This window comes from Aedes albopictus, unplaced genomic scaffold (assembly GCF_035046485.1).
Source record: "Aedes albopictus strain Foshan unplaced genomic scaffold, AalbF5 HiC_scaffold_410, whole genome shotgun sequence".
Classification (NCBI taxonomy): Eukaryota; Metazoa; Arthropoda; class Insecta; order Diptera; family Culicidae; genus Aedes; species Aedes albopictus.
This window is the reverse complement of record NW_026917211.1, coordinates 1-25000: the sequence shown is the minus strand read 5'-3', so window position 1 is coordinate 25000 and position 25000 is coordinate 1. Positions and strand designations below refer to the sequence as shown.

Here is a 25000-nt window from a genome sequence, read left to right as displayed (position 1 = left end):
GTACAGCGGTATAAAGGTGGGGGGCTTCTTATATTGCAATTGGCTCCACAACTACATGATTATATGTAGCCTGATTAAATATTGGAAATGATCTAAAATTTGATACTGAATTCATAAATTGTCAATCACCTTAATCTGATCCAACCTCATTCATTATATTTTCAACCTAAGCTAATTTCTTCTGTTTTTTTTTTAAATCTAATTCCGTAGACACTTCTTATTTTCTCTAGTTAGTTGCTAATGGCATGCGTCATATCAATAACATTTTATTGTGAAACTGCTTGATAATTGTGACATTTCTCAGCACTGATCCCGGAGCACTGGACCTTTCAAAAGGGGTAGCTTATTCGCAAGAACAGGTACTACTTCTGGGTCTTTGAAATGGGGCCTCAGGAGGTTAGCAGGAAGTTTTATAAGACAAGAGAAGGGAGTTCCAGGGGCGTTTAAAAGGGATAGTGTACTCCAGTTTGGATTTGGGAAAGTTCAAGGTGGTCTCAGGAGGTTCTAGGGGCATTTCAAGGGCCCTTAGTGGCGTATCAAAGGGTTACAGACTGTATCATTCGATTTCTTTGAAACCATTTGAAGTCCCCTGAAAAGTTTCTAAAACCTCTTTAAACACCCCTGATATTTTTAAGAGAGCTTTAAGGGAGTTTCAGGGGTGGTTACGAGGGTTTCTGGGAGCCGTAACACTCAGACGTACTCCCCCTCCTAATAGAGCGTTATGTAATTTGTGGACGGCGCCCAAGTACACCCTAGCAAACCAACATACTGTAACACTCGAGAACCTTCCAAAACTCAAATAATTAACTCACCTGCGTGAACGGCAACTGCTCCGAGTTGGCACCGCACTCGCACACGCTCTGCTCGACCACTCGCATGGCGAAGCGCTGGTGCGCTACGCACTGCGGTGCCTCGCAACTATCGCCTTCGCTGGCGGACAGATGCTGGTGCACCCGGTGCAGCAGCAGCTCGAAACATTCGGCCGCATCGCCCAGGCACCCTAGCGGGAATCGGCGGCCAGCCAGCGGTCCACTGGCCAGGGCACGCCGCAACGGTTCCGGACACAGGGCCGGCTCCGAACTGGTCTGCAGCTGGGAGAAGAGTTCCTGCGAGAGGGAGAGAGATTGAGGTTAGAAATGCATAAATGTTTGCCTTTATTTAGCTCAGTAATTCATTGAGAGTTATGGGGGACGGAGACTCACAACAACCGAATTGATGCAGGACATGTACTCGTAGTGCTGCTGGTGGACACTTTCAGTCTTCATGCGATTGATGACCTCGTGGTAGGAGGACGAGGTCGCCGGCGCAGCCGGCGACGAATCCTGATTCAGGCAGTAGCTGGAACCACCCAGCCTATTTGGACTGTAGCTATTGATATCACAATACGGGAGAAGGAGTTGTTGCTGCTGCTGGTGGTGGTACGGAGCGTATTGTCCGCCGCCCCCAACCAGGCTAGTAGTTTGGCTATTGATGGCATTTCTAGAGGTTGTTTTTGGTAACGTTGCGCACGAGGCAGGTTGCAGATACGCAGCCGGCTGCTGCTGCTGCTGCTGGTAGTGCTGAGGGGTTGCGGAGACGACCAAATTACTGGTCGGTGTCACCGTGGCCACTCCGGCGGACACGGTTACCGGCAGTGCGGAAGATGTCGTCGGTGCTGCCGTCGTAACGGCAGCTGTCGTGTTCGTTGCGGTAGCATCTTTCCGCTTGTATCGGAACTTAATCATCTTGGACGCTGGACCGCGCGGTGGTTGCTTTAAACTTTCCACAATCCGATTAGAGCAGACAGACGGTGGCAGCGGTGGTGGCGAAGCGGTAAGATAATCATTTAATAGCTATATATCTGTGGAAGATGCGCGTTTTTAGTACACTAACGTTCCGAGTCGATTTCGTTACGCGGTACGGTGCGCGTGGTAGGGCGCGGTTGGTGTGTAGCGAGTGGAGGCAATGATTGGATCAGGTAACCTTTTTTTGCTTGGGAAGCAAGATGAGTCGGCTTAACTTAAGTTGCTGTAGCTTGTTTCTGACCAAAAAAGTATGGGAGCGCAATGTGGATTCTGTATTTTCAGGCAATTAAAGCACTGTATGATATTAATAAGGACTATAGAAATCAAAGATTTCACCAAAAATTTTGTAGATCGTTCAAAAATGAGTTGATGTTTATGATTAACAATTCACTAAGCGAACATATGTAGACAATTATTCGGTAAAATAAGACATTGGAACACGTGCCCACGTGAGATACGAACTCACCACCTTTGTATGCAAGACAAATGTTTCACCACTAACTTATCGAGTCATTAAATGAGATAGCTTTTTAGAGGTCACAAGGAAATTAAAATCCCATTTACTTTGAAACAAAATTCAGCGTAAAACGAGCTTATCAAATACTCGTCAAATCATCTTAATTATAAGCCTTTGCAACATTTAAATAAAATGATCCATGCAACTTGGAGTTGGAAAACACATTATGCCTTCTGTCACAAACAGGGTTATAACAGTTCCATAGGACTGCTATAAAGTCAAACGAAAAGACAAAGAAGAAAAATAGTATGGAATGAGCTCACAAATTCAGCAAAGCCTTAAGTTCATGCATGAAGCTCAATTTTCCACTGTCAAGTTGTGTAAAGCATGGCGCAAAACATCCTGATATGCATGTTTGAACTTTAGATAATCCGTACCCATAGTTGGCGAACTTGCCCTCTGAAATAAGAAGATTTCTAGCCAGCAGTGAGTTTCTGAACGCTAAATGTTAACAGTGGCGTAAGCGCAAGGCTAGATTCAGAGGAATCCTCCCAGCAAGATGTGAATGAGAATGTTTATGATGGTTAAGTTCACTAAATGTTGATGCAAATACATATGAACTTGAGCTTGAGCTTGATTGACCGCCCGTAGATGCTACTCCAGTATCGCCAGACCAGCTACATTCACACATGGAACCAATGAGATTATCTGCCGGGGACTAGCAGGCGATAATGGCGGCTGCCACGTCAGGTTGCAGGTCAATGTTGGGAAGGGGAAGGAAGTGATGATTGCAATCGTTTGTATCTACATCAGACCGAATATACCTCTGCGTCTCTGCACAAACTCATGCGGATGTCGGAGTGTTGGTAGGATATGGTTGGCAGAGGGTTCACACATTGGAATGTGGATGCCAGGCGTAAGTTGATAGATTAGTGCGATTATTTCTATGTAGCTAAAGCGGCACAGTTCGCTTGATTGCATAGCTTGTAGGCGTTATCTGATAGATTGACACTGGCTGTGGAAGTTGGAAGCAAGGGAAACGGCTTTTCAATCGTTTCTGGTTCTAGCGATAGCTATGAACATATGAATATACATGTGTTGTAAAGAGAGGAGAGTATAGAGAAAGATGCAAAGTAGAAGGAAAGGGACGGGCCAGGGATTGACCCCAGGATCTTCTGCATATCATATGAATCAGAATGGCAGGAATGATGGGACAATATTAAATAGCTTCCCAGCCCCGGCACTTGCAATTTTTCGTCAGTTGCTTTTCCCCCGAGAGCAACTGACACTGACCCTCTTCTGAGCCCCATGGCTCAAACGGACCCGGATACCTGGACATCGGCGAACTGCTACTCATAATGGACCCCCAATCGGACTGGAAAGGAACAACGGCCATCCATCATCATCCTTGTGCTCATCATTCTACTAGGTATAAAATAGAAAACGTGAAAGCAGCAGAAAGGCAACCAGTTCGATAAAGTAGAATAGAATATAGGCGCTGTACAAAAAAGTGCAGCTGTCAATTGAATTGCTCACGTAGTGCCCCAGTGGACAATAGAGCTGTAAATTAAGTTAAGTGATTAAGAATACAATATTAAATAGCTTTACTTTCTATTACAAGCTGTGTATTGGTAAAAAAACTAAACTGAAACTTTCAAAAGCCTAAGAAACAATTTGAGAATCACAGTAAAAGTACTCAGAATTTCGTTAATTTCAGAATATGGTAAAACTTTTTTTTTTGAAATTTTGAAAAACGACGTGAAGTGAAATAAGATTCACTAAAAAACTAAAAAGAACAAGGAGTGATATTCCGCGATTTCAATTATTGGTCGTTGTTCCTTTTTTTCGATTCCAGAGTCTGCAGCACACCTTAGGAAGATTTACAGTACACAAGGGAGTAGCATATGAGTATCCCTCTTTATCCTATGCCCCCATGTTCATCCCATTCAAAAAACAGACTATTACAACATATAGATTGATTTTTTCTATATGTTATCATGCATGCTCACTCTCAACAGAAAATGCAATAATGGCAAACTCAACAAATGGTACCCAATAGCTTAGATATGGACTGGGACAAAGATTGGCCACAGATAAACAGACGTAACACTTGCGAAAAGTCCATCGAAAACGCTTTTAACGATCATTTTAAATTTTCATAGTTGTGGCTTTCACAACCAGAGGCGCGCACATCGTTTTGCTATGCGTTTGACGTTTCACACCAGCGCCTTCTGTTGAGGATATTGCACAACACAGTGATTCGTGTAACTTTTCCACCAGGTGATGGTAGTGTGAACTGGGCGATGGATTTCCATGAAAATCGTTCAAGGTGTTACGTCTGTTTGTCTGTGGATTGGCTTTGTGTGAAATTCAATAAATTTTCAGTAAAAATTAAACGATTTTTGAACAAATTTTAAAAACAGTATACCTTACAGTACTCTGAATGGAAAATTTCAATTTTATTTGTCTTACGGAAAAAGTAGGATCTCCGAAAAAAAAAACCTGGCAAAAATTCTGAAGATTTAGTAGAACATACCCTACTAACAAAAGTAGCTGCATAAAAGCTTATGGAGCAAGCGATTTTGGAAGTAGGCTCGTTTAAGCACTTATACAGCAAAAATGTTAGTTGGGTATGTAGATATGTATACATTTGTAATTTGTAGACATGTGTGACAACTAATTCGGGTAACCTTTAAAATTTCTGTAATTATGTCAGAAAAAAACGGTTCTCAGTCTGAGAACTTCAGCTTCAGAGATTTATTCAAGAAAAAAAAATCCTCCAATAATTCTATCGAGAATCGTATCACAAACTCCTCTAACAATTCCTTCAATAAAATCCCCGAAATCAAAGGAAAAATTCTGTCATTACTCTATGAAAATTTACCTATTTCTCAAAGTATTAAGAATCAGGACAAATCAGCCCGGAATTTCAGCAAAAAAAAAGCTTCAATTAGGCAGAAGTTCCACTAAAAAACTGATTCATGAAATCTGTCAAGCATGTTTGAGTTTGAGAATACTCTTCAAATGATCAGTGTTCTGGTTAGAGTTTATCCAGAGGATGCTCCTGGAATAGCATTATGAACATCCCCAAGACGATGTGTATGTTTTTTTTACAACAAAAATCTTAACCTTTTCAGGCTGCAGCTGACCTGATGATAAAACCGAGCATAACAAACGTGTTCGAGGCAAGCGAGATTGCGACAGCAGCCAATTCTTGATCATTCTCTGCCAAATTTGACATAAATATTCCACCAAATATTTCTTCTGAATTTCCAAAGGACAATTTCACACTTGTCAGAACTAGCAGGAAACTCAAATAAATCATTTTTTAAGAAATGACAGGATCACCGGAAATATCTATTTGTAAAGAATTCCTTGAAGCAATTTCTATGAGAAATAGGGAAGTGGAACCATCTCGGCAGGGGTCCTATTTTGGGCACTTTTCTGCTATATCTCAGTCAATTCTGAACCAATTGACACAATTTTTGGAACGCGATGAGATACGTATAGTTTACAGCCGTGTACAAAATTTTAAGTCAATTGGTTTGTAATTGACTGCGTTATAGCGAAGAGTGCCCAAAATACCGGCCGCTGCCCTAGTGGTTCGCTACCCTATTGGAGAAACTTCTGGGGGAATTTTTCGAGAATTTTCTGCCAGAATCGTCTGTGAAATTCTTAGAGAACGGTTTGAGGAACTCTTGAACAAATCTTCGTGCAAACTTTTGAGAAATTTCTGAAAAGAACCTCTAAGGACCTATACAAGGAATGTTAGAATTCTAATCTGGAAGAATCCTTGGAAGAATTTCCCGAAGAATCATCAAAAGAATTTCTAGAGGAGTCATTGGAGAAATTTCAGATGAAGTTCTTGAGGGTAATTTTGGTGGATTTCTTGGGAATATATCTAGAGAAATCCTCGGTGGAACTGATGGAGGATTACTTGAAGAAATTTCTAAAGTGTTGCCCGAAAGAATTTGAAATGAAATTACTGAGCGAAAAATGGAGGAATCATCGTAGAATTCCTCAAAGAAATTTCCAGGAGAAATTTCTGAGGAATTTTTCGAGAATTTTCTGACAGAATCATCTGTGGAATTCAGAGAGAACGGTCTTTGAGTATCTTTGAGAAAATTTCTGCAGAGAACTTTTAAGAAATTTCAGAAGGAATCATAGAATTATATTTTGTAAGAATTTCCGGAAGAATCTTAAAGAGAATTTCTAGAGGAGTCACCAGAAAAATTTCGGGTGAAATTCTTAAGGGAGTTTTTGAAGGACTATTCTCGACAATATATGCAGAAGTCTTCGGAGCAATTTCTTGAGGATTTCTGAAGGGAGAAATTTGACCCTCCTTCGGCATTAGGGTCATTTTTGACCCAAACCGTACACTACGTCAGCGTGCTGCTGCCAACGTTATGCAAAAGCAAGGTTAAAAGAAAAAGGGAGGAATCTGTGCAAATTTTTTTTTGAGGAAACCTCAAACGAGTTTCTGAAGAAATTACTGGAGGAGTCCTCGGATGAACTTCTGGATGAGTTTTTGAAGAACTTTCGTTAAAAATTCTGAAGAGCTTATACTGAGCATTCCTAGAAGAATTTTTTTGAAGGTTTCTCGAATGAATTTGTGGGAAAAAAAAATTACAAAACTTCGGAAAAATTCTCGCAGAAATTTTGAAAGAACTCTCGTAGGAATTTCTGAAGGTATTTCCCGAAAGGCCACATAAAGGAATTCTCGAAAAAAAAACTTTCTTTGGAATTTCTTTATGAAATTTCGGAGGAATATTTAAAGCGTCAATGGACGAATCCTCTGAGAAATTCAGAAATCCATGTCCTCAGACAAACTTCTGAAGGAAAGAGTGAAAAAATCTTTAGAAGAATCTTTGGAGGATTTATGGTGGTACTAATAGAAGATTTTTCTTTAGTAATTAAAGAAATTGGTAAAGAAATTATAACAAGAATTTCTGAAAGAATATTTGGATACACTTCTAAAGAAGAAATTGCTAGAGGAATCCGTAAAAAAAACATTTATTGGGGATTTTTAGAAAATAACTAGAATAAATGACATTTTTTTTAAATGTCTAGTGAAATCCTCAGAGAAATTTTTAAAGGAACCCTTGGAAAAAGTCCTCGGAGACTTTATAGTGGAATCCTTGGACAAATATTTGTACAACTTTCGGAAATATTTTAAGACAATTCTTGGAAAAATATCGACGGAAATTTTGTAGTAATTGTTAGGTATATCCTCAGAGAAATTATTGTAGGTGATTGCAATATTCTTCTGAGCATTTCCTTAGAAAATTTACTAAAAAATTCCCCCGTACGAATTCCAGGAAGAATCTTAAAATCAGGTGTTGGTAGAATCTCTTGAATAATTTTTGGATATGTGTATGGAGAAGTTCTTTGGGGAATAGACGACAGAACTAGGAAATGGTTTCTCGAGTAATCATTGAAGGACTTTCTGAAAGTGTTCATGACGGAATTCTGGGAAAACAAACTTTGTGGAAATTCCAGAAGAAATCACAGCAGGTATTCTTGGACATATCTTCGAATAAATTTATGGACAAGTCCTTGTGATATTCTGAGTAAAACTCCTACAACAATTCATGGAGAAAATTTTGAAGTAGTTTTGGTATAAGTTTCGAAAATATCTTGTTTAAACTTTTGAAGGAAACTCTATGAATTTAATGAAAACATATTCGAAAAGCTAATGGCGGAAATCTGAGACGAGTTTTAACAGCAATATTGAAATGAATTCTTGAAATATTGTTTGGTAGAGTATTCGTTACATTCATAAAAGTCCTTAGGTAGAATAAGCTTCTAAATAGAATACTGACAAAGAGAAACTTAAAAAATCTGAAGAAGCTTTTGGTTCATCCCTGAAATTTTTGTTTCAATGTTCAAAATTGCTAATAAAAAATGAAATACATTGAGAGATTCTAGAATGTTTATAAAGGTCTCAATAAAATCAAACAAGAGCAAATAAAACGTGACACAATTTTGAAAATGCAGCCGCTCGCGCGCACAGCCTGCTACGATCACAAACCTGTCAATGTTTATATGTATGACTATTTTATGAAAAGCGAGCCAATACCTTTAGCAACTGTGGAAATCTTATCGAAGCCCGCTTGAATCGCATAATATATAATTCTAGAGGTTTTTTCTGAACTGGTAAAAGTTAAATAGATCATGAACTAGAAACTTCCTGAAAAATTCCTGAATATGTAATGTTTTTGTTGCAGGTTTTCACGCATATTGTAAGAAATTGATCCACTGAAATTGAAATTTTTATGACAAACCACACATATTTTTCTGCTTTCAAATGTCTTCAAAAATCATCACAAACATAAATGAGGGGGTTAGAAACAAAGGGGTGTAAGTGACAAAAACCCACTTTCGAGTAAATGAGGTTTAAAGTTTTTGACCAATTTTTGATCTCATACAAAATGTATGGAGTTTCAAAATCAACCCAATTTTCTCTGATTTATTGTAATTTTTCAAATCATCGTAGAAACAATCTTAAAAAAGTTCCTGAAAGCTTGAAATCTGAAGAATTTTATGATATATTCAACTCAAAATCGACAAAATAGTCACTTACACCCCTTTGATTCTGGGCCCCTCAAATGTGTTCACAGGAGTTGAAATGTCTTTACATTGAAGACATGCTTTCCCCAGATCAGGCATCCCAGATCAGGCCTGCTGAACGAGCGGCAAGGTTCATTTTCCTGGATATGTTTTATCGTTCATCTGTCAAAAAACCGAGCAACCCTTTCTTACACGGAACCTTGCTTGCGTAAAGTCGCGCAGCAAAAACGTGTGACAAAAAGAGATTCCGGGTAGAGTCTAAATGGTCGTAAATGTCGTTATCATGATGGTACACGTGTTTTTACGTATTTAGGTAGGATGTACGCGGTGTGTTTCCAGAACTTCTTGGGAATTGATAGCTTCCATTTGAAACATTCTATTCTTATGCAATGGGAAGCTTAGGAGAAGGCATTAGAGACGATATCTCACAGGTGCATCTCGCATTCATCCGTTTAACGAGCGACATCAAAACCTACGTTATGCTTCTTCAGCCTATTACTCAATATCCATCAGGTGAACTGGACACCCGTAGCCGTATAGCATTGCGGGAATGTGACTCATCACCGTTGAAATATGTCGAGAATTTCCTTCTTTACGATCTTTGCCCAAATAGCTTCGCACCCAGAGTCAGTATTCACCACCAAACAAAAGCAGCAGAAATCCTTTTAGTTCAGCTACCTATGCATGTACGTACATAAGTCGGATTATGGATGAGTGGTTTGGTTGGCGTTCGGTAAAGGAAAGAAGAACCGCCGCCAAGAGGCTCTTATGCCGACTCAGCAGGGTGCGCTGGCTGACTGGCTGGTGGAACCATCAACTAACTATAGCGCAGTCATCAGCCAGCAGCGTAGCGTTGTTGTCAGCGGAAATGCATGATGACTCAGACTGGCTGCGCCGCCGTGTTTCCACGGGTATCGCCGTCACTTATGTTTGATTTTCTTTCTGCGCGGTTTGGTGTTTTTGTTTCACTTTCGCGCGAAACCGAGTAAATACATATTTCGAAGCAATGTGTAAACAACCCCGTTTTGCCTCGAGCGCGACAAACGACGAGTTGACGTCGTTCGCTTGCAAATAGGGTACACCTGCGGACACCTGATGGGAAAATTTTGATAACCGCTTCTCATATTACGTTTTTTCATGGCACAGACCTGTTCGTGGCACAGACCTATTGGTTCTTGTCGATGGTCTGTTCCTGTGACAGAAGACAGATTTCAAACCGTTTGATCCCTATCAGTAATTGAGTGTGATCATAGCACTCGATAAACTCGAATGATCACTCGCTATTACGACATCGGTCGAATGATGATCGATCTTATCGATCAACTGTCAAACAATATGGGCCAGGCGTCAGAATGTTCGGTCTTTGTCGGAAGCTAACCAGGGCAATGGCGATCACTATTGATCGAACATCTTTTCTTGCAGTCTGTGTTTCAGCGTTCACCATATTAATTTACCTATGGCCCCAGTCTCCCCTAACCGTTTGCTTGCATTTTGTCGTACTTTGTACTTTTACACAGGAAAGTAAGCAATTTCAACTGTCACTTGTTGAGTGGTTGTAAGTACTTATAGTCACCGTCGTCATCGTCTTCGTCGCATCATGGTCGTGATCGAGGCGCGCCGCGCGATCGAGGTAACGTGTGTCGAAACCGATTTCGTCGAAGACGACCGGACAGGACAGGAAACCGGTCACAAGGTCCAGTTTCCTCTCAAACGAGGCGGGACGGATCGCCGCGTGCCGCCGCTGCTGACTGGCCGACGACGACTTTCTTCGATCGATAGTCATTAAAAACCAGATCCAGATCGAGAGCGAGCGAGCGAGTGTGTGAGCGGCGGAAATCTCCAAGTTCCGTTCTGGTATGGAAGAAACCAATTAGTTGCGCGCGATCGGGATCAACTACTTAGGGTCGGTTCAAATATGACGTCCATCATTTTTCCGCATTTTTAGACCCCCCCTCCCCCCACTGTCACGCTTTTTCGTATACCTTATACATGGCGTGTCACACTTTCTCAGACCCCCCCTCCCCCCTAGACTATGGACGTCATATTTGAACGACCCCTTATTCAGCGCATTTGAATTTTAATTCCTCTGCGTCCGAAATGTTCGATTCACAGATTGCTGCAGGAGATAGGCTTCGCGGGGTTGGACGATCAGGCCCAAAGACGGTGCTGCACGTTGATGATCGCCACAGACGTCGACGGACGGAACAGAGTTGCCAAAAATTTCCGAAACGATCGTGATCGATCTCTGGTAGAGATCAAACGATCTGATGTCTGACTTGTGTCGTTAACCAATTCGATGATGATCTTTATGATCGATTTTAGCGATTAACTGTCAAACGTTTGATTCTGCACCAAAAACCGTGCATGATCGTATGAGCTTCAGCGTCCTTTGTCAGTTGATCGATAAGATTGATCATCAATCTTATCGATGAACTGTCAAACGACGTATTCTGAACCGGCGCCTCAGAACTCATCTGGCAACCCTGATCGACGCACAAGCCGGCTGACTGGCGCTGACGCTAGCCTCCTCCGCACTTTTGGACAGAGGGCGCGTGGGTTTTAATGGCGTGCGTGATCGCGCGCGTGGTACAACGACGACAATACGCGACAATGGCGTGCACCGAATGGACCATGGACGAACGAACGGAGATCGGTGGTTGTGGTGAAGATTAATTTGTAAATATGACACGATTGTGACAAGAAGGGTGAACTTGAGCGCGACTCAAATGGCAATAAATCAACACCACAACCACGATTTGACAGATTGTGTGCTGATGACTCAAGGGGGAATTGGAGTTATTTATACGGGGCTGCGCTCAAGTATGCCAAACTGTGCAAATAGCTTTTCGAGGGGTCGCCCCACTCAATTCGGAGATATGACATTTGAATTTACGACGACCCGGCAATAGAAAAGTTGGTTCAGTTTCTGTTAGGGGTTGAACGATATGAGGTTAAAATTTTATTACATTTTGACAGTTGATCGATAAGATAAGAATGAGTGAATGCACTGCCTGAAGCGATGACCACTTATCGTTTTGCTGTCAAATATCTTTCTTTTGCAACAAACAACTGCAAGCACTCATAAACAACAGTGATTTGTGTACATGAACAAAACTAAGCAAAGTAAACAATCAAGAAGTGTCATAACTCACAGATTTACTCGAAAGACTTGATTGCCACGCGGAAGTGTCGAACACTGAGTGGATGCATCTCATGTCCAGTTCCTTGTCCCACGAAAGGCCATCGATCGAATCGATCGTTTACAAGTCAATACCGCGCGCGCGCGCAATCATTAGCCTAATGACGGATGACTACAATTCCGTTCCCGGCAGGCAATTAACGCGCCCCGCAAAATGTGCCGAATATTTAATTCAAATTATCTGTTGTTGAAAGCTTTTGTTTGTTTTTCCTATAATGACTGCCTCGCCACGATCAGCGCACACCCGGCATGCTGCGATTACCGCTCGCACCTATCGTTTATGTGTCAATTTACGCGCGATGACCACTCATGCATGCGCGGTAAAACCCGCGCCGTAACGTGAGAACCACAACCCAGATTGCACTTCAAGGTAATGTGACACCGCATACGACGCCAGGAATGTCAAGTGCATCCTCTTTGCGACGCGTCGCAATTTGATCGACCGAAAGTGTCAGTCACGGCGTCCGTCGTGTCCCAAAAACAAAGACGACAACCATAAATGGTCCATCAAGGTTCGGCGCTGACTGACCAATCATCGCAGTAGTCCAGAAATGAGCGATCGCGCCCGGCCGCTGAACGACGGGCGTTTATTGTTATTGTTATCGTTTTTGTTGTTGTTTTTTAGGTGTTTAGTTAGACCGACTATCAACCGGTGATGAAGACAATGCACTACTGTGCGGCTACTAGTAGAAGCTAATTCGATGCATTCTTCTTCTTCCATGCTTAACCGGATAGCTAGCTGCTGATTGGTATGCCAAACCCGTTGTCGTTGGCCCAGTTTGGGCCGACATTTAAGACGACTTTTTATAGAGTGGTTGTGGTCGAATTTCTGAGTCAAATTTTGTTCTAGATAAACGTGCCATTTTACTGGGATTTATTTTGATCATAGAAGTTTATTGGTGAAATTTGGATGGCAAATTGTTCAATTGAACTACATTTCTTGCGAAATATGACGTCTTTCTTACAGCTCCGTGAATTATAGGCCCAGACTAGGGAAGAACTGCCCCATTCAACTGGCTTGATACGTACGGTACATTTGTTGGAAGCCAACATTTAAACGATGATTTTATCATTTATCTCTAAAACGATGAGATTTGATCGTTTTTGTGTCAATTTTTATCGTTTGTTGTGGATGTAACATGAGTGACGTGGTGACAGACCGAAGCGTACTGTAAGTTTGTTTGCAGTCAACGTTCGAACGATTGTTTGATCTTTCATCACTAAAACGATGAAATTTGTTCGTTTATGCGTCAATTCTCATCGTTTATTATGGATGTAGCATGAGTGACAGACCGAAACATACTGAACATTTGTTAGCAGCCAACTCTCAAACGATGTTTTAATCATTTATGACTGAAACGATGAGTTTGGATCATTTTTTTTGTGTCAATTTTTACCGTTTTTATGGATGAAACATAAGTGACAAATCAAAACGCAGTGATGGCAGACGAAAAATACGGTACATTTGTTTACTGCCAACGTTTGAACGACGATTTAATCATTTGGCACCAAAACGATAGGATTTGAACGTTTCCATGTCAACTTTTACAGTTTGTTGTGGATATAACATGAGTGACAGATCGAAACGTGCTGTACATTTGTTTGAAGTCAACGATCAAACGATGATTTGATCTTGCATCACTTAAACGATGCAATTTGTTCGTTTATGCGTCAATTTATATCGTTTCTTATGGATGTAACATGAGTGACAGATCGAAACGCTCTGTACGGTTGTTTACAACCAACGCTTCAACGATTGCTTGATCTTTCATCACTAAAACGATGAAATGTGTTCGTTTATGGATCAATTTTCATCGTTTATTATGGGTGTATCATAAGTGACATACCAAAACGTACTGTACATTCGTTTGCAGCCAACGTTTCAACAATTATTTGATCTTTTATCACTAAAACGATGAAATTTGTTCGTTTATGTGTCAATTTTTATTGTTTATTATGGATGCTTCATGAGTGACAGACCGAAGAGTACATTTGTTTGTAATCAACGATTTAACGATTGTTTGATCTTTCATCACAAAATGATGAAATTTGTTCGTTTATTCGTAATTTTTTTGTTATGGATGTGGCAGACCAAAATATACTGTACATTTGCTTGCTGCCAATGTTTAAAAGATTGTTTAATCTTCCATCACAATACGATGAAATTTGTTCGTTTATGTGTCAATTTTTATCGTTCATTATGGATGTAATATGAGCGACATACAGAAACGTACAGTACATTTGTTTACAGCCAACTTTTAAACGATTTTTTGATCATTCATCACTAAAACGATGAATTTGACCGTTCAGGTGTCAAATTTTATCGTTTGTTATTGATGTAACATTGGTGACAGACTATATGAATAGCAAAGAACAAATGAAACAGTCACAACGTATGGATTGAGGCTTTTGACAGTTCATCAATGAGAACTTCCAACAATCCTATCGATAACCTGTCAAATGGTTTGAGTGATACATCAGATTGTGCGTTGCCTGCAACATGCTTGCGTATTACTTATCGAATTTATTTCGATATGTAACTGCATCAACTGACAGACATTAGAGAACTGTCATTTGCTGCAAAATGCAGGCATAGTGCATTCGGAAAACGTCACACCAAAACAAAAACGCATGCGAAAAACATCGCATCGCTGTTTACATTTCACTAGGACGGATAGCAGGGTGCGATAACTACAAAACTGTCCACTCAGCAGTGGACTTTCAGATAAAAGCATTGCAGTTGAAGCGTTTCCATCGAGAGAACGTTTACTTTAGATGAAAAATTGATCGTTTACTTGATAGAATCGAGGGCCACTGATAAGAATAGAAGTAAACATGGTACAGGGTTATTGTCACATACTTTTACCACTCGAGATCAGCTTTTGAATTCACTGAATATTTCCTCTGCTAGTACAGCTCCGTAAAGATATTTGAATGTAAAGTTTTAACCTTTTTTTTTGCACAATGATCATTGATCATACGCCACGAAGCGTTACGGAGCCCATAACTTTTTGTCCCTTGAGTTCATCCACTGTTACAACACATAATTATGCAAAGCAGTAGCAAAAGGTCTGATCAAACATCACATCTTGAAACCATATTGACCGCCCGCCACAACCAAGCTTGGCTTCTGTGGCAAATCGAACGGTCTGACGTTAGTATCGGGTCGTTCCACAACAAAATCGATACGAAAACTTATCGATTAACTGTCAAATAACGACACAAGTTAGAACTAAGACCGTTTCAACTTTACCGGATAGTGAGCTTGGTGAAAAATGCAGAATGGCTAGTCTACTGTTTTCACAATCTGGCTTAAAAATGTGACAAAAAACATTTCGTTTATTTGTCAGATCAAGATAATAAACAAATTCAGCACAATCACGGAATGTAGGATTCTAAATGCAATCATTCCCATCATGGTCAAAAATAATTAGTGATAAGAATCAAACTATGTGCGGTTAAGATCGTTTGAAAGATAATCGATAAGATCGATAACCAATTGCATCGATCATCTGTCACACGAAGCAATCCAAAACAATTGCTTGTTCAATCCAACTCTGACACAAATCAAGCTTGGTTTTATGATTGGCATAAGCGCATGCGGAACATCTAGATTAACAAAAAAAAAAAATAATTCATCAACTAACAATGATCAAATTGGAATCAAATTCGATGTAATCGTGGAATAGGGTTACCATCAAACATTTGTTTCTCGCTTGTTATTGCAAGACCGGCGCTTTAGTTCGGCGAATGTTGACAATGAAGAGTACAGTTCCGTAAAAACATTTGAATGCGCCAATTTTATCTTACGTTTTGCTCAAGGCTCATGCGCCGCGAGGCGTTACGGAGCCGATAACTTTTTGTCTCCTAAAATCATCCACTGTTACAACATGCAATTATGCAAAGTAGCTCTAATTAAATGTTACATCTCGTTTCAAATAGTGCACAAAAAACCTAAAACATACACATGTGTTTAACTCCAAGAGGCATTTAAACGAGCAATTCATCATTACCGAATTGGTCTTGACACCCGAAAAAAACGTGCGCATTACAATATTGTTCCAGATGGCACGAGGTCGAGACAGCCGAGCCGAGAGAAAGTTTACTGATTCGCATCTGACATGTGTGCGCGCTTCACAAACTCGCACGCAATCAACACCTGCAATAATCGGAGCTGGTTCGGTAGTCGCCGAATTCCTAGTAGCGCACCCCTCGCCCTTTGTTTTTGTTTTGTTAAACGCGCGCGAAGCAAACAAAATCATCGGATCCTTCGACATGGCTACCGATTATGAAAAGGGTCAGGTGTGTCTGCTACCGCGTGCATAGCACCAATTAGTTCGCAAAGCCTACTGCGCTCGTGAGTGACGACCGATGACGGCTAATTGAGCGCCATTATCATTTTTTTTTTGTTCAGGGGCTCCTCAATATTGTTGAATCGAATAAAATTCGGTAATTGCACGTCGATCATTACCCTCGTTGTTCGGCGCGATTCCAGAGGCGGAAAGCCCAGCAAGAGAAGAGTAAACGTGGTAGCGCACTACCTAGCCAAGTCTGGCAATTTTTTTTTTGCACATGTCGGACGTGGAGATGGGCGACACGTTAAGAACAACCAACCACACGAGACAAGCAGCTTGCTGCAGTTTTTTTTTTTAATGATATACCTTTGTTTACTCTCTTTTTTGCTTGGTTTCGGATGGGGCGATTTGAAGAGAGGGGCCGCGAGGGATGAGTCACAAACATGTCCGGGTTGATGAGAGAGTGGTGCAAAAAAGGTTCCTGAATTAATTCAGCTTCCGGTGAGTTCGGGCTTATCTTGTGAATCGGAAATAATGACGTTTTTACTTAGTAGTAAAACTTTGCAAGCTGTCAGGCTTCGGAAATTGACACCAAGATTGACACATGTCAACAAGATCACAGTAGTCTGTGGATTTTCTGACATGCGATCGAAAATGACTGTCACTTTATGCTCTATTTCTGGTGGGGATGAAACGATCTGTCGTTTAGCTTGTATGTGAATTAACAGATAATCGATAAAATTTAATCGATCTTCTCTAACAAAAACCAAGCATTGTTGTGGCCGCCGTTAAATAATCGTAAACAAACGTTTTCTGACGTTCTCTGAGTAAGTAACATGATGTGAAATTTTATCGATCAACTGTCAAAAAACTTCAAGTTGACTAACTATGCAAGCAATTGCAACATTGGGCCTGATTACGAGTGTCACTTCACGGTGAAAACAAAAAAGTGACACCGGTAATAAGGACGGTGAAAGTGATTCCCATTTGATTAACCCACAACTTTTTCACAGTGGATTCGCAATGTGTCACCGTGATCGATTTTCACCGTGAAGTGACACTCATAATAAGGCCCATTATATCACAAACGATCAATGGGCTTATGTGGAAACTAGTTTATCGGCTAGGAAACTAGTTTTCACGGCTGATCTTTTTGGGTTGAGCCAAAAACCAGTATCGCTCTTCTAAAGAAGTGTATTTATAGAACAGAAAGTCATTGAAAAGAGCTGTCAATGACAGTCTCATTCTGATAACTTGTGTGACGGTATGCTTAAGGTTCATCTCAAGAAATTCAAAACAATGCTAGTTTGAGCATGAAGCTATTGTAAACAAACCATTTCTCCGACTGTTTCTACTATTCCTCCACAAGATCACAACAGTTTGTATAATTATGAAGAAAAGCAAAGTTTTCTCCACTCATATAGTTTTCCTAATTTTTGTAGGCATGTGTTGAATAACTGAAATCACTGTGCTGAAATTAATCAAGACATGTCTTTGTTTATAAAAGCTTGTTCACTGGACGAGCTCATTAAAGGATTGATCGTTTAACTGTCAAGTGAATTATTGTTCGAAAGGATGACAACATTCAGAAAATCAACTGAATATAACATTAGGCTCAAGAGCGGGCTGCGAAAGCAAATCAAAACCATTGGTCGTTTAATTGTCAAATCATCCTGTTGAAAATGGGTTAAGAAAAAAGATGCGCTGCAAAGGCTTTGCTTGTTTCAAAATCATTACAGATCAGTGATTTGTTTTGTTAACGAATCTTGAAAACGATAAACTTTATATACTTATATGTCAAACTGTTTCTTCTCTAAGCATTCAGGCATTCAAGAAGGCTTATAATAGCCTTAGTCAAGCTTTATTTCTGACAAAGATCGAATGAGTTGACGACAAACTTGAGCGACTTGACAGATAATCGATAAGTTCTAATCGAACAGTTAGCAAAACACATTTTCAATTGAAAACATAGCTATTCTCTAGTAAAGTAAAACTAAAACCAGGCTTCCTCATAATAAGTATTCCAAACCGAAAAGACAGGTGGATTTCAAGGTTCCCCTGGTAATGACTGACGAAGAGGAGACGATGTCTGTGAGGTGAAGATCGAACTCCTCGCACAGCTTGCGCAATCCATTATTGCTCCGCAGATCGGCAGATGACGCTGCTGCTGTGGTTACAATTATTGTAATTGCTGGTCGCTGCTCCGCACGCGGTCCAATCCATGTATGCGGTAGCAGGACATTAACATTGTCGCAAGCAACCACTTGTGACGCTGGGTAATCCCTTTCTAGGTGCAGCAACAGATGTCGTCCGGTCCACATTAGATCGACCAACCAATCCAAGCAATCCATTAGAATCCATGTGCGCTGCCGCGCCAATCATTGCCGCAACTTCGCCACACAACCACCGCACTTAACGAGATCAGCGCGCCACCGCGCACCGTACCGCGCGCATTCTTCTAAAATTCTTCACCTTCAGAGAACAGCGAGCGGGGACTTCACTATTTCAAAAACGAGTTAGAGATCTTTTCAATAATGCTTCTCGGTAGACCCCATAATTGCTTCTAGTGCACTTCCATTCCACCTCTTCTCGCCACGACGAGATCACCTCGCGCTCGCGCAAGAGATCAACAATGCACACACGAGATCGCCAATATCGATCCAATTCACAAAACAAACCGATCAACGTTGATCGTCACACTGACTGGCTGGGGCACGTTCACAGGCTGATCGTAGTAAGCAAATCTCAGTTTTTTTGCTGTTTGTTTTCACCTTTGATTCGGCGCACAAAAACACACTCGCGGACGCGACGCACGGACTACCTGGAAAATGCATCCAACCCGCTCGAGTACGAAATCTAGACTGAATGCCCCCGGAGCGCGATTGAGGTGAGTTTCCTGCCATCGCCGTGTCGCCTCCTACACGAGCGCAATCGAGCAGCACACCTTTCGTGCGAACATACAGGTGCAAACGCGCCGGTATTGGTGAGATCCCCGCGCGGTCGAAGAACTCGTTTTTCCACTTTTGTTGCTGCTTCGCCTTTCGCGTCTTGCCGACGCGTCGCGTCGCGCAACAATCGCCGCTTGCTTCGCCCAGACGCCCTGTGGTGAGTATCTTTCGAGCAGTCAGTCAGTGGTGAATTTCCGTGATCGCCGCGGTTCAAGAAGGTTGACTCAGGTGTGCGCGCTGCCGATGCAGCAAGCAGAAGTCGTTTTCTTGTTGGTTTCTTTAAAAAACACTGATCTCTCTTTCTAGCTTGTGCGACTTACCGCTGAATACACATTGTACAACACAATGGAGACGAAGACAGCGCACAAGAAGGAAAACATGACGACGAACGGCCGGACGGATGGACAAGCGGAGGAGGAGGGGGAAGAGGAGGAGGAGGAGGAGGAGGAAGAAGAACAAGCACAAAACGGTCGATCGGTTCAAGACACCAACAAGCGGGATAAAAAGGTAAGAAATGGTAGAAGGTGGTGGGAGACGAGAAGAGAAAAAACACTTTTATGTTCTCGGGAAAAGTGCTGTTTGAATTTCAATTTTGCAGCAAAACAGACAAACAAACGCACCACAGCACAGGGAGGGATGAATCGTGCGGACAGTGATCATCGTCAGCGAAAGACTTGGACTTCTGCAAGAAACGAACCCTCGTTTTTGCCCCGTTCTATTGAGATGCGATTTACCTGAGACCTGTTAGGAGGCAAATCTGGACGCTTCGTTGGGATGTTTGTGATGAAACGATCAATTTCGCTCTATTAAAACTCACGAGTTTGATCGTTTTTCTGTTTCAAAATCTGTCCAACAAGATCGAAAATGAAACCATAATTAAATCAATCTAAAAAGAGCTCGATCAGTTCAATCTATTGGGATTTGTGCATTCAAGACGACCGACGTTTCAATAGATACACCCTGAACATTTTTTATGTTGTCGTGCATTGTTATTGTTTACATTTGTGCTCATTTGTGCATGATTTAATTCGCAAACTATACGCAAGTAATTTGTTTACCTCCGGTCCAAAAAGATTTCCTTCTCGTCGCGCTGTTGTGTGTTCTGTGAGTGAAGTTCCAATAAAATCCACCAGGTCGCAATTACCCGCGACCAAGCCTTGCGACACTTACGGGAATTGCATACATAATAAATCATCTTGTTCATATGCGCTGCCCTGCACACACAATGCCTCCTATGATCTACTTTTGCACCGTCGCGTCGCGTCGTCCATGGCACTGCTGGGCCCATAACCGTTGTTGTTGTTGTTGGCTGATTGCATCCGAGTAGGCCGCTGCTCTGATGGGATACCGTTCAAGAGCCGATGGTGGTAAAGACCTATCGCACCGATTGGTCACCTCTCGCGCATCAGCGGTGGTGGCGTAACGCCTCCACCTTTTAGCGAAGGCGTTCGCTGGCGGAGTGACAACAAGTGGCGCGCGCGTCCATTCAAGAATATTAAACGCGATTCTCGCGCGTCCTACGCCCTTTCCAGCGCCACTAATTTGTCGTCAACGTTCGTCCGTTCCATTCCCCTGTGTGTAGGTGGTGGACGCTCAACAGTCAAAGCGCATCTAGCTGGAAGTGCTAAACAAAACGATAAAAGGTAGAAATACGGACCCGTCTTCCCGTGCTTGCTCAAGGACATGGACGACAACAAAGTCGAAATGGCCTGCATGCAGCATCACCAGCTCAGTCCAGCAGTAAAATTAATTGATGGCTGTCTGGCAGTCTGGGCCTTACCCCGATAAAGCGATTGCGGGTTAGAAGGGATAGGAAACTATAAACGCTTTGTTTGAGATGCCTTTTTTTTTCTTCTTATGCCAAGACGAAGAGACGGAAGATTACAACAGCACGAAGGCCAAAACAAAAGGGAGGAAAAGGTATTGTCGGAGCTGAATTCGACGGAAAATCTGGTTAGACATGGGAACCATTAGGAAGTCTGAAAACAGAATTTGAGTCCCGATTATGGAACTTTTTTGTGTGGAAGATTTATATTAGAAAGTTGATCATTTCACTGACACTCAATGCTGTATCAGTGTCTTTGACCAGACCTTTAAGATCCTGGTAGATCTTACGCTAATGTTCAGGTGCTTTCAAATCATACAAGTTCTACTTTGTAGGTCTATCTCTTCGTCTGGCCTTCTGCCAACTAAACCTATTTTAAATCATCACCCAAATTCTCTTGTCCAGATGGATCGGCGTCCCATGTATTCCCATCATCCAGTTTCAGCCTCATCGTCCAAATCACACAACTTGCATCTCCTCTATCATGTTCTATTTTTGTCCAAGTCATGCGTCGATGACCAGGTTCTACATACTCATCCAGGTTCTACTTCATCAACAATATTCTACTCCTTTCAACAGGCTAGGTGTCAGTTTTCTTATCCTGTTTGTGTCTCTTTGTTTTAGTCCTGTCTCGATTTCCATGCACTGCCTCATCGTCCAGGGTTCTAGTTTTGGCCCTTCCTCTTAGTTCATGCTCTGTCTCCTTGACCAGCTTCTACTTTCTAATCCATCTTCTATCTTTACGTCGTTCATTCTCCCACCATCCAAACTCTACCTATTCGTTAAGACCATGCTTCAATGTCCAGGTTCTAGCCTATCGTCTAGGTCTTACTCAGACCTGGTTTTTCTTCCTGGTTTAGGCTCGCCCCCTACTCCAGGTTTTACCTCATCATGCATGTTCTTCCTACAAGTCAAGTTCTAACTCCCCACATGTAACTTTTTTGTCCTGCCTCATCGACCTGGTTCTATCGTCTTGTCGAGGCTCCACTTTGTCATGCTCGTGTTCTACTTCCACATCCTCAGAACCTCATCGTCCAGAGGCATACTCATTGTCCAGATAGCATCTAGATCAAATTCAACCTCCTTGTTCCAGTTCTTCATCGTTGTCCAGATTCAAAATCAACGTTTTAACGACTTGCGCAGATTCTTCTTTATCTCTTCGTTTTGTTCTGCCTCATCGTCCCGGAGTCTACTTTAGGATCTTTTTTCTAGCTCGGAATTTAACCCCTCATGCAGATTTAATATACATATTTTATCTTATTAATTCCTTTCTCTCATCCACGTTCTGCTTAACTACCCCGACTCTTGTTCTTGGAAAATGTAAAGTCTCTTTGTTTAGGTTTTGCCTCATCGACCAATGTCTACATTGGTTCTACGTCTTCGTTCAAGTCGAAGTTCCGTCTGCTTCCTTATCCTGGTGATTTTCTAATCAAACTGCTTCAAACTTCAAACTTCTAATCAAACACTTCTGACTTGGAAAACTGTCCCAATCTGTCATGTAAGAAATTTGCAGGTTGTAGTCCCCATTGAAGCCCTCTAATATTGAAAAAGGTGCCACAAAACTACTGTCTGAATCAACTGACAATAGTCAGAGCAAAAACATTCTCGACACGTCGTCCTACCTAATCCTCGCATGCTTTAGCTTTCCCGTCATTACCCATTCCGAGCACGCCAATATGGTAATGTAGAGTAAATATTCCCGCTTGCGTGTCTACTTCTTCTATCCTCTCGAAGCGACGCCATAGAGCATAGAGGACAGAGATACCTTCGCCACTAATCATCATTCGCGAATCAACTGTCACCAAGCGCGGGGAGCAGGCACCTTGCGCGCTGGCACATACCTGCGCAACCTCTAGCAGCAACATACCCACTACCTAGGCGAACCCCTTTTCAAGGGGGCAGTGGTTCCCAACCTATTCTGGGATCGCGATCCTCCTGTCGTCTGTCCAAGTCTTCTGCCCAAATCAGTCCAAGTCTGTCCAAGCTGTCCAAGCTGTCCATGTCTGTCCAAGCCGTCCATGTCTGTTCAAGTCTCTCCAAACTGTCCTAGTCTGCCCAAGCTGTCCAAGTCTATCCAAGCTGTCCAAGTCTGTCCAAGCTGTCCAAGTCTGTCCAAGCTGTCCAAGTCTGTCCAAGCTCTTCAAGTCTGTCCAAGCTGTTCAAGACTGTCCAAGTCTGTCCAAGATGTCCAAGTCTGTCCAAGTCTGTCCAAGTCTGTCCAAGTCTGTCCAAATCTGTCCAAGTCTATTCAAGTCTGTCTAAGTCTGTCCAAGTCTTTTCAAGCTGTCCAAGTCTGTTCAAGTCTGTCCCAGTCTGTCCAAGTATCTCCAAGTCTGTCCAAACTGTCCAACTATGTCCAAGCTGTTCAAGTCTGTCCAAGCTGTTCAAGTCTGTCCAAGACTGTCCAAGACTGTCCAAACTATCCAAGTCTGTCCAAGTCTGTCCAAGTCTGTCCAAGCTGTCCAAGTCTGTCCAAGCTGTCCAAGTCTGCTAAAGCTGTTCAAGTCTGTCCAAGACTGTCCAAGACTGTCCAAATTGTCCAAGTCCGTCCAAGTCTGTCCAAGCTGTCCAAGTCCAACCGGTCCAAGCTGTCCAAGTCCGTCCAAGCTGTCCAAATCTGTCTAAGCTGTCCAATTCTGTCGAAGTCTGTCCAAGCTGTTTAAGTCTGTCCAAGTCTGCCCAAGTTTGTGCAAGTCTGTCCAAGTCTGTACAAGCTGTTCAAATCTATTGAAGCTGTCCAAGCTGTTGTCTGGTTGACGCTGTGCTTTTTGACACTGTTGACGCTGTCGTCTGTCGACGCTCCAGAGGAGTGTTCAGATGGAATTTCCGGAGAATCCTCCGAAAGAATTCTCGAAGGATCTTTCGGAAGGAATTATTCAGGGAATTTCAAGAAATACTTCCAGAGCATCTTGTCAAAGAGTTTCCGGGAGAAATTTCCAAAGAATTAGCGACAGAATTTCTTGGAAAACTTCCTGACGAGTTTCTGAAGAAATTTTTAGGTGAATTCTCGGATGACATCTTGAAATAATTTCTAAAAAGTGATTTTTGAAATATTCTGAAGGATCTAACGGCATGCAGGAGATTTCGGATTAATTTCTGAAAGTATTTCCGGAACTATTTCTAGTGGAATTTACGTGAGAATTCCCAGCGAATCTTCCGTAAGAAGTACCAGCGAAACTTCGGGAAGATTTCATGGAGAATTCAAGCAGGATGTTCTGGAAGAAACTCTGGAAGAACTAGCGCAAGAACTATGTAAATTTCAATAGAGTATCTATCCACGTTTTCCCGATAACCGACATACCTGGGAAGCGACAGAAAAATACTGAAAATGTAAGTCTTAATCCAACATCTGTTAACTGACCACCGACTAAATAACATAAATAAATTACAGCTTTGTAGCTGCTAAGTCTGCAACTAACAAGACGGTGTTTGTTCTGACGATCGGGAACACGTTCTATTTCCACATCCTCAGAACCTCATCGTCTAGATTATGCCTCATTGTCCCGATAGCATCAAGTTCAAATTCAACCTCCTCGTTCCAGTTCTTCATCGTTGTCCAGATTCAAAATCAACGTTTTAACGCCTTACTCAGGTTCTTCTTTATCCAGATGGTGTTTCTTCGTTTTGCTCCTGCCTCTGACCACTGGTCATGTTCTGCCTCATCGTCCCGGAGTCAACTTTAGGATCTTTTTTCTAGCTCGGAATTTGACCCCTCATGCAGATTTAATATACTTATATTATCTAATTAATTCCTTTCCCTCGTCCAGGTTCTGATTTACTACCCAGACTCTTGGATTCTTGGATCATGTTATGTCTCTTCGTTTAGGGTTTGCCTCATCGACCAATGTCTACATTGTTCTACGTCTTCGTTCAAGTCGATGTTCCGTCTGCTTCCTTGTCCTGGTGATTTTCTAATCAAACT

The 25000-nt window shown here is 41.9% G+C and overlaps 1 protein-coding gene across 1 annotated transcript; it reads right to left on the bottom strand.

The window, feature by feature from the left end:
* Positions 1–576: 576 nt before the first annotated feature.
* Positions 577–19611, bottom strand: LOC134284648 (uncharacterized). Its single transcript, XM_062843656.1, has 3 exons — positions 18778–19611; positions 1203–1840; positions 577–1106 (listed from the first exon to the last, which is right to left on the bottom strand). Exons 2-3 carry the CDS (start codon positions 1722–1724, stop codon positions 804–806), a joined length of 825 nt encoding a protein of 274 aa, XP_062699640.1. The 5' UTR covers positions 1725–1840; positions 18778–19611; the 3' UTR covers positions 577–803.
* Between the last annotated feature and the right edge of the window lie 5389 nt (positions 19612–25000).

Bases quoted from the DNA above. Each gene is read 5' to 3' on its own strand.
- LOC134284648 (XM_062843656.1), bottom strand. From the start codon at position 1,724: ATGATTAAGTTCCGATACAAGCGGAAAGATGCTACCGCAACGAACACG. The intron at 1,107-1,202 runs GTGAGTCTCCGT...TCCCTCTCGCAG, and splicing joins CCTGCATCAATTCGGTTGTT to GAACTCTTCTCCCAGCTGCA.